The sequence below is a fragment of the Magnolia sinica genome, chromosome 5 (genome assembly GCF_029962835.1).
Source record: "Magnolia sinica isolate HGM2019 chromosome 5, MsV1, whole genome shotgun sequence".
Lineage (NCBI taxonomy): Eukaryota > Viridiplantae > Streptophyta > Magnoliopsida > Magnoliales > Magnoliaceae > Magnolia > Magnolia sinica.
In genome coordinates, this window is record NC_080577.1 from 69,084,478 (window position 1) to 69,094,827 (window position 10,350).

General features: G+C 36.8%; 1 protein-coding gene across 8 annotated transcripts; it reads right to left on the reverse strand.

The window, feature by feature from the left end:
• Positions 1-414: 414 nt before the first annotated feature.
• Positions 415-7,034, reverse strand: LOC131246123 (protein DETOXIFICATION 33-like). Of its 8 annotated transcripts, XM_058246005.1 has the most exons (7): positions 6,887-7,032; positions 5,773-5,943; positions 4,307-4,396; positions 4,137-4,193; positions 3,643-3,881; positions 959-1,251; positions 415-885 (listed from the first exon to the last, which is right to left on the reverse strand). In XM_058246005.1, the coding sequence occupies exons 3-6, from the start codon at positions 4,369-4,371 to the stop codon at positions 1,208-1,210; spliced, it is 405 nt and encodes a 134-aa protein (XP_058101988.1). In that variant the 5' UTR covers positions 4,372-4,396; positions 5,773-5,943; positions 6,887-7,032; the 3' UTR covers positions 415-885; positions 959-1,207. The 8 variants fall into 8 exon arrangements, with proteins under 8 accessions (XP_058101988.1, XP_058101989.1, XP_058101987.1 ...); XM_058246006.1 differs by lacking the exons at positions 415-885; positions 959-1,251 and adding an exon at positions 2,268-3,208 and having other exon boundaries at positions 6,887-7,031; XM_058246004.1 differs by lacking the exons at positions 415-885; positions 959-1,251 and adding an exon at positions 3,229-3,344.
• Between the last annotated feature and the right edge of the window lie 3,316 nt (positions 7,035-10,350).

The window sequence follows — 10,350 nt, forward strand, 5'->3', positions numbered from 1 at the left end:
AGAAAAATGGGCAAAGGTTGCGGATTTAATCCGTAGCTATAGACCTATGGCTACAGATTAAATCCATAGCACAGCCGTCGTCGTAGGTGCCGAGCCAATAGGTATAAAACCTATGGCTACGGATTAAATCCGTAGCCATAGCTTAAAATAACTCGGATCTAATCCGTAGCAAATATTTCTGTAGCTAAAAGCACCTACAGCTACGGATATTATTGGTAGCTAAAAGTAGTGTTAGATCCGTAGCAATATGCCAAATTTTATAATAGCTACGGTTGTCAGATTACCAGCTATAGTTAATATCTGTAGCTATTGCCTACATTAAAAAAAATAATTTAATCATTCATTCATTCAATTACCACCTACATAATCATTCATTCATTCATTCAATTACCACCTGCATAATCAATCAATCAATCATTCATTCAATTACAATCATTCATTCAATAATGAATCAATTACAATCCTCCATTCAATCAAAAGAAAGTGAGCATAGAGAGTGTCTTGGTAACCAACACATTTTCTTTTGCCTCCTGGAAAATTAAATCCTCAAATTCCACATGGTAGAGAGGGCTCAACACAAACCTAATTCAAAAGAATGACCAAAAGCAGATAATAGTTGCCCACATTAGAAAAGAACAACAGAAAATGCTTCCACCCTCATTCTTCATAAGGCCATGGGCTATAGTTAGGTGCTATTCCTTATTCTTCATCTTGCAGATCTCCATGTTTTGCTGCTTAAGATAACATGCAAAGTGAATATATGATGCTAAACTTAAGTTACTTTCATATGCAGCATTGATAACAACCATCTTTTCATGTTGCTGTGCCCATTTTGTAATCACTACTGCATTTTCAAACCCCCCCAACACCACTTGGTTTAATAACCTGACAAGACCATCATAGTAAAATCAGGTCATGTTCACAATACAATATATTGAAGTCATTAGTTTTTAATTACAACAGCAACTATTCCTGGGTGTACAAATGCCATAAGCTTATATGGTAGTGGTAAGAACATAAATGGTTTAGATTAATCAAAGAATGTACCCTGACTGTTGCCACCCCTGTAAAAATACACCCATCATGTCTTATTTTTACTTGTATTATTATACGACATATAAAATTACGTGAAGGCATTTAAGCCAAAAAATGTTGTGTGAAGAGAATGTGATAGATGATTGAAAAAGGAAAAAGAAAAAAACATACCTTATTCTTTTTCCTCCTCTTCTTCCTCTTTGGCAGCACCTGAAACTTCAAAGAGTGAAGAGAAAGGGAAGAGAAGTTAGAGACATCTTCAAAGAAACTTAGGGGTGGTTTAGCAAATAGAGAATCTAAGTCTAGTAATTGGATTCTTGAGAATTTCATGTGTCAAGTTATGTTTGACACTTTGGAATTTGAATCCTATTTCTAAGAATTTGAAAAGTTGCTTTTCAAGAAGAGTTGTAAATGGCTTAAAATCAAAAATTGAATTCCAACTAAATTCTGCACTGCCAAAATTATAAAGTAGCTCTAGAATTAAATTTTAATTCCAAAAGACATTTGATAAAACTTAGATACTCTAACAAAGTGTCATCATGATAATAAGGCACTTATTTGATTATTTGACTATTAGATTGGTGGACATTTATTGATTGAAGAAAAAAAAATTCAATGTTTTTATTTCAACAAACAAGTGTCCCTGAATTTGAGCTTAGGATTGTTGGACCAATCTAAATTGGGGTTGTGTGCTGAGTTGGATTTTAGCTGGTGTTGTGATGATATTTTATTTTAAGGCTAGTTTAGTAAGTTGGAGGGTGTTTTGTTGTATGGTTTTCTCTAATTATTATACTACCTGTAGGTAGAGTTCAAAGAAGCACAACAAGAAAGAGTAGTAATTGAGTGGATCACCATTAAAAGTTCTAAAGGACCATCATAGGGATTTCGTAATATCTATCTGCAATCCAACCCATGCTAGTGATCTTGCCAAAACCTCAGCTGTAGCAATACAATGTTGGCTGGAAAGAAAGTTTTGAGTTTTCAAATTGTAAAGACTCTATACTTCACTTGTGTTTCATACTCTAGCCCGACTAGTTATTTAGAATCTAAAAAATAGAGAAGAAAGGAGAAAGTAAAGGCACTTTCCTAGTAGCAGAAAAGAAAACCAGAATAAATAAAGATGCATATTCATATACAAGAAACTCTTAGGAACTGACATACACCACCAGCATTATTGACAACCGGTAGGGAAAACCATTGCACTACCTTTATGGCTTCCCGAACAATATACACCTTAAAGAGAACACCACCTAAAACCCAACAGATAAGAGTTCCACTATTTAAGAAATCATTTACCAATATAATGGAATTGATGAGATTGTTTGACTAATTCTACAATGTATCAAAATAGAAGTTACCTAATCAAGGCCTCCAGTTATAGACTAGATTAGTACACTTGGTTCATGTGACAGGGTATTCATGCATCAGCAGAGGAATCAACCAATCAAGCATAGGATTCTGAGCTAGATTGTTGTTGTTGACTTAAGCGTTGGGACATTAAAAATTCAGACTTGAAGTTTGGGGATTTGAGCATCTAGAGTTGTTTAAAAAATAAGAGGTTAGGGACTCTTTGTTAAAAGGCTAATGCTATTACATCCTGCACAAGATTTAATCATTCTTTGGAATTTCAAACCACTTCCATTTGGAATGAAGGATTGAGTTTTTTAGGTAAGTACACAAGACTAAAAATGCTAAGATTGAAACACTGCAACTCACCTGTAGCATGACTCACCAATCATGAACTTTTTGGGACTTACCAAGACTTCTTTTACAATTGAAAGAAGCCCTGGGACCTTCAAATGTTCCCATGACCTTGTGCTTGACACGTTTGTGCACGTGTACATTTGCATTTACACAAAAAAGCATGAATGCATACATGTGCAAATCTACTATGAGGGGCAGGTACAAAAATTGTTAGAGTAGAATGAGTAAGAAATGCATCTATGACTTCCAAGTTGAAAAGGCATCAATAAAGTAGGGGTATGACCCTTATCTTCTTGAAAAGAAAATCATAATAGGTGTTTCATGTGAGTTGTACCTGACCATCAGTCAATGGCTTGACAGCAACATGCATAGCACTTTTGAAACACTGACATTGCTTTGACGTTCTATATGGGAATCAACATTAAGCACATTTTCCATGCAAACAGATCATGAGAAGTATTTTGTTAACCTTCATAGTGTTAAAGAAATATGTTAACTTTCCCAAACAAGAAGAAGAAGATGTGTTGCCACATCTCCATTTGCATCACTATCTCATGTTATTCTCCTCCCGTGACTCTCAGATCGTGTTGAAATTTTTTCAGCCCCTGAATTTTCCAATATCAAAAGATTAATCAAATCATTCATTATGTCAGTCAAGGGGGATTGTTGAGTTTACATGGTATATGCATGCTTGCAAACATGTGGATGCATGAGAGCTAAGCTGTGATGTGTATGTATTAGAATTGTTTGTGTATATGGGCATTATAAATAGAATGCACATAGATATGGATAAATGTTTTGAACATATCAAGGGCTGAAGATCATACATTTCATAAATGCTTAATCTCATCTGTTGGAGCTCTGTTTCTGAAATGAGTTCTAGAGCCATGCCAAAAAAGTTACCATGTAGAATAGGTTGAATGCTGTTGAGAAAAATCGTGGCCGCCAAAAGATACTCGAGCTTGATTGTTTCTCTTATGACCTCTGGTTTATTAGTGAACAGCTTTTGGAAGTGGCTCCTGGCGATGAGAACTGCAGCTGTGAAGAGAATTCCAAACAATGCCGACATAGAAACAACCACCACTACTGAAAAATCTGTCGCTTTTGGACAGCCAGCCCCTAGTTCATTCGAGACATGCACGCTGCAAGGAAATTGAAATTGGATAAGAATAAAGTGTTTGGGTGTTCTTTTCTTTTGAGGAAGCTAGTCATTCGAAAGTGGAAATGCAACTCTTTTGAATGTTAATCTAGAAATTGGCAAATCAATAGCCCTTTCTTTGGATGCTCATTTAAAAATCGCCAAGGATATCCAATCCAATTGTGATTGGGGTGTATACAAACAATAGCTTAATCATTGCAAATGACCCAAACCACAATCAAAGACAGAGATCACCAACCTGACAGCTGCATTGAAACCGATTGCAACCATCAGTGTCCACAACTCCAAGTTCATACTATAAAAGAAAAAAAAAGGATTAGAAAGGTGAATTTGGGTCTGGAAGAATTCAAGAACCACTAAAAAAATCACATCAAATGCGAATGGGTTGGAAATGTATGAGTAGCTCACTAGATAGAGATAACATCAACAACTATTTCTGGCTTATTTTTCAAGGAACCCACTAAAAGGATCATTGCAGTATAGTACCAGAACTCCTAGCTGTAACCAAACTGACAATGTCTTAGCAAAAAGATATTAACACAGATATTGTAAAACAAGTCTCCCAATGGGTTGGATCCAGATCATAGTTCAAAAGCTCAAAGTATGGACTCGACTCAATGTCCAGCCAGGGTGAGTCGACTTAAAGACTCCGACAAGTCTTTACTTGACTCATCTTGATATCTAATAAATAGTCTAATAATATTTATATTATTAATAAGTGATTAAATTGTCTGTATACAATTAATCAAGGGCGAGTCAACTGAGTTGATGTCCAAATCTAGAACATTCCAATTCTACAAGACAACTCAGTCCAAAAGCCAGCTGAGTAATGGGAAGTTCACCCCATAAGCGAACAATTGCAGGATCACAAAGATATAAATTAAGAACACAAATTAGGAACACAGATATAAATTTATAAAAAATTAATAATAATAATAATAAAGAAAGCACTATCTGCTAATACAACACTTTGATTGGAACTTCATAATGTATGTAAAATGAAACGTAAGCTACCCACCCAAGAGTAAATATTGAGATATAAACTGTAAGTGTGATAGATATGTTTCATCCATCAGGGCCACACGTACCATGACCTTAGGGACCTGTAGATTTTTCATCCATCAGAAAAGAAAGATGAAATAAGCTTCAAAGGATAGATTCTGATAAATATGGCGGCTGTTACAAATCTAGTCTATTAGATGGGTATAAGAAACAATTGAAATTGCAAGATTCTTATGATGCCTCAGAAGACAAGGGAGTTAGAGTGTATAATGTAGTTGTTTATAGGTAGTTCATCCAGTACTGCCTCTGGAGTCATGACATTTTCTTTTTGTGTCTCCATATCATCTACCATACACACAACACATTTATATGATGATCTGTAACACCATCCCTTGGGCCTCCATTGTTTGGCCACTAACAAAAAGTTGCTTTACTCGACCTATCCTAGCCACTAAATTCGAAGTCAATGACCAACACCAAAGACCATAACTACAGCTTCATGTTTCCACAAATATCCAATCCCAGATGCATATTGAGAAATTTTTCACAAAAAATGGAATGCTTACATACTTTGAATTTTTTTAAAAAGATTTTAAATACAAAATATGTTTTTATTGGGAGGGCTACAGAAGATGATATTCTTGTCGACAAATGCATCCTAATGCACAAAACTCTCTAAGAAACTGTATTGCAATTACTATATGAAAAGTTATAAAATATTTATAAAATGATCGACGGAAGTCCAATGAAGGGAACTCATCATGTTAGATGATTATAATAGATGCTACTAGTCAACAATGAAAATGGAAGCCAATAGCAATCAATGATCTTAACTGCAAGTTCACTCCTATAATGATCATGTAGCTTCGTACCCATGCTCCATACTTAATGGCTCTTTCTGTTTGAGTACGCATGGGACAGTGTCGAAGTCAGAACAAGTAATATATTGGCCAATAGCATTAAGGAAGCTAATTCCTTTGAAAAACCATACCAAGGCTTTTGAGTTGCTTCTCGTGCTTTGGCTCATAAATTGGACTCTTATCCTACATAAAAGGGAAGTGGAGAATATTGACATGAACATCATGAAAAGAGAAACTGCAATGCCACAAAAAGGTGCATATATAAGGGAAACAAGACCACCCAACACTTGTTTAAATGAATCCAAGCATATTAAGTTAGATGGTTTAAAAAATGAATCACAACATGCTCAACTCATATAAAAAAGCAACCTCAGGAGCAGGCTTGGTAGTACTAACTGCAGCCTGCAGGTACATCCATATGACATTTACATGATTAAGCTTGATATATTTCTATCAAATTACTTACCACAATACGAATTGTAATAGACATTACATAAATCTGCAAAATGTAATGGGACTCTATCAGAAACAACTTATATAGCAAAGAAGGTGGGGAAGAAGTGATTAAACTGTTGACAAAGGAGGAAGGGAAAACAAACAAATTTTAATGGGAACAACATTCATCCATGAAAGAGGCCTTTAACTCTACCCAAGATGGTCAGCAAATGAGACACCATTGTCTTTTTTGCATTCTTTCTTTTTCTTTTCTTTTCTTTTTCTTTTTCTTTCTTTTCTAAAGGATCCTAATGGGACGTGTTTAGTCATGCTACATTCATTCCCTCTTCTGCTAGTTTCCATATCATTTCACGTGTACTTGTGGAAGGCTTGATAGGATTTTAAACCCATTACTGATTTAAGGATTTTTCGGTGGCCATACACTATCAAAAAATCACAGCCATGGAATCTGGTTGTCCATGCTGAAAAAGAGACACCCCTGTTTACATATCATACTGGCAACCGTCATTGCCGTCGAGCTTGCGGCAGCCATTAATGGCAACGACAAGCTCTTAGAGCTCCCAACCATAAAAAAGTAATAGAAAAAAATAATAATAATAATAAAATAAAGGGGGGTTTTCAAACCATAGATGGAAGGAAGAAGAAGGTTTAACAGATGAGTGGTGACTACCATTAGAGGTGTGCAGCCCCTAAATCTTACTTTGATTTGAGTCAGGGGTGGCGAATCGAACTCTGGTGGCTGTGATTTTGGAACCCAGATGCTGGAATATCTAACTCCCTCCCTTCTTTGGATCTAACATACACATAGAGAGAAAGGAATCTTGGGTGGAGAGAGAGAGAGAGAGAGAGAGTAACCGTTCTTCTCCTTCTTGCAGCGAAAGGGAGTTTTGAAAACGCTAGCGAGAGAGAGAGAGAGAGAGAGAGAGAGAGAGAGAGAGAGAGGGAGAGGGGAATGCGGCCGAGAGACGGGGAAAGGGTGAGGGAGAGCGGGATATCGAGAGATGGCGAGGGAGAGGCTGAGTGCAAGAGAGAGAGAAAGAGAGAGAGAGAGAGAGAGAGAGAGAGAGAGGGTGAGGGAGCCTGGGAAATGGAGAGAGGCAGAAACGGGCGGATGCAAAAACCCTGGTTTTAGGAGGTATGCGGGTGAGAGAAAATGGCAGAATGAATTTTCATTTGGGGAGGGGCGCGTGACTGACGACCCATTAGGATCGTGGGTTTTAGAACCATGGGGCCCACCATGATGTATGTTATTTATCCACTCTGTCCATTAATTTTAAAATATTATTTTAAGGGTTGATGCAAAAAATGAGTCAAATCGAAGCTGTAAGAAGACCACACAACATATTAACAATAGAAATTTAATTTTTATGATTTTTTATTATGTGGTCCACTTAGACCTTTAATCTACATAATTTGTGGCCTAATCCACTGAAATTATATATCAGAATTTATAGATGGCTTAGATCAAGCACATATATTTCAATGGGCCCCATGGAGCCCCTTAAGCACCATTAATAGCTAATACAGCTATGATGAGGAGGTAGGCTTTAGGTACGGATCAATTAGGTTTTAAGCATGGATTAGATCTGTAGCATAATTGCTATGGATTAAATCCGTAGCTAAAAACTTTGAAAGTCCATAGCCTTTTCTCGATTTTTTGGTAGTGATGTGTTGTATACCCACGCTGCCTATAATTTCCAGTCACTTGGGAAGTGGGCCCACCTCCTGCCCATGGACACAAGATGAAGTAGAACTCAATTTTAGGTGGGCCACGCTATAAGTAGAAATAGTGGTAACAACCATTGGAAATTCTTAGGCTCTAGTGTGCCCCCCCTATATGCTGGGACGCTTCCTTGACCATGGACTCCACCTTATAGTATGATGTAAATCCATGCCATTCATCAGTTTATCCTTATCATTTTAGGGTACGGTCCTATAGACTAGTCAGATCCAAATCTCATACCATGGGAGCAATATTGATTACTTGTCCACCGTTAAATGTTTCCTAGAGTTGCAGTAATGTTTGTGAGAAATCTATCCGTCTATTCTTTTTTTAAACCGATCATAGGCCACCTAATATACATGTTTTACCAGCCATTCATCTATTTTGTTAGATCATTTTAGAGTGTGGGGCTGCCTATATATTTATTGCAATCTAAGTCGTTTTCATGGTACCCATTGTAATGGTTATTCCTCATTTAGACTGTCAGATGGTAGAAATCATGTGGATCACTATACCATAGGATTTTGGGATTTTGGGTGGCCCAACTAGTCGTGTGGATTGGTGGAAGTTGTGTCGACCACCACATGTGAGTGCGTGATTTTTATAGCCCACCTAACTATATGAAATTGGGGTAATCGTGTGACTACTTGTCTAAGTAGATTTATGATTGTTGTGGCCCTTAACCATATGATCACTGACAGGATGAATGACAGCTAGATTTGGCAAAATGGTGTTGAATATATAGCTCATAAATCTTGTGATCATACGTGACATGGATAGCTGTAAATCATGTGGGTATGTGGGGAATGTGTGGCCCAACCATATGATCATGTGGTGCTTAGGTGACTGCTAAACTATGCAAAATTATGGCACTAGCCGCCTGACTACATGAAAGTTTAGTAAAGCGGTTGCCCCATTATGCGAAATATGGTATAATAATAATAATAAGTAACCATCTCACCTTAAGTCCCTTATTATGACAAGTACAATGACATTTGTGTGGCCACCCAACCATATGGACTTCTGATAATGGAGTGGCCATACGACCATGTGGGCATATGAGAATTGTGCGATTGCTCAGACTCGTGGACTATGTTGATGGTGTAACCTCTTGGGTATGTGAACTTAGGATGTGTCAGATTGATTATGGACCCTACCTTGATGTAAGTATTGCATATTTCACCATTTAGGCTAGCTAATTCTAGAACATGATTCCAAAATAACCTAGATCCAATTCCTAAATAAGTCAGACGATATGAAATAATGTTAATTGAACGTACAACTTTCGAACACTTGTGAACCCACTCAATTTACGTATTTTATCTGCACTGTTCAATTGTTTTGCCAACTAAATAGTTCAATCATGGAGCCCGCATGATGTGTGCCTTGTGCATCTAAACTGTTCTTCATTGTACTACCTTAATATATGTGAATTACCTATACTGTCTACTTGTTGGGACCCACCATAACGTTTGAGGACTTATCTGCTTACACTACCACTTGGAAGTAGGACCCACTACGTTGTATGAGATAAACCCACATCATCCAACCGTGACTAACCCTTATGTGTATATTATATACCCAGGTTGTTCAACTTAGGGCTCATTGTATCTTATGAGGTTTACCTATGCCTTCCAAACCATTATAGAACTACTACGATAATTATTTGTAAATTCAACCTACTAACAACCCACTTGAAGGTGAAGCCCTCTACATTATATGAGTTTCACCAACACCATCCATCCTGTGGCTCATTTACTATATGTTATAGCTATGCCTTTTATCTCATAATCACTTGGTGCATATATTTTGCGTCATCACCACTCATTAACCATAAGGCCCAGTTAGGGTATAACCATGTGGTCTCAATAAAAGAAAATCATGTCGGGCCAAAGCCACTAATGGAATATTTATTTTGCGAAGGATATGGTGTAATTCTGAATACAATTAATGCTCATGATTACAATAGATATGGATGATATTAATGATGTTAGTGAGTATGGTTAATAGAAGTGTGTGATTTAATATCTTGAAATGTTGTTCCACTTCCTAGCATACTAAATTCATCTACTTAACCATGTTGATATTGATCATACTCATGCACCAAGGAATGATGGTATGTGCAAGTGTACTTCAATACATTTGTTCATGTGTAAGATATGTCCTCTTCAGTTTAGTCACATGACCATGGATTGATATAGTTTATAGTGACATATGATGATTATATGTCATTTTTGCCTTCAAGGTTAAACAGACCCTAAACTCATGACATTATATGCATACCACATGCACTTAAACGTATGCCTTATCATAATTGCTTGAATTCATGCATAATCATGACATACATAATGATCGAAATACCACAGTCGTGCCTTGTAACATGAGTTGGATCTTGACGATGAAATATGCAT

Coding starts and splice junctions, on each gene's coding strand:
- LOC131246123 (XM_058246003.1), bottom strand. CDS start 4,371: ATGATCCTTTTAGTGGGTTCCTTGAAAAATAAGCCAGAAATAGTTGTT. Junction 4,194..4,306: donor GTTGATGTTATCTCTATCTA/GTGAGCTACTCA, acceptor TTTCTTTTATAG/TATGAACTTGGAGTTGTGGA. Junction 3,882..4,136: donor GGTTTCAATGCAGCTGTCAG/GTTGGTGATCTC, acceptor ATTTCCTTGCAG/CGTGCATGTCTCGAATGAAC.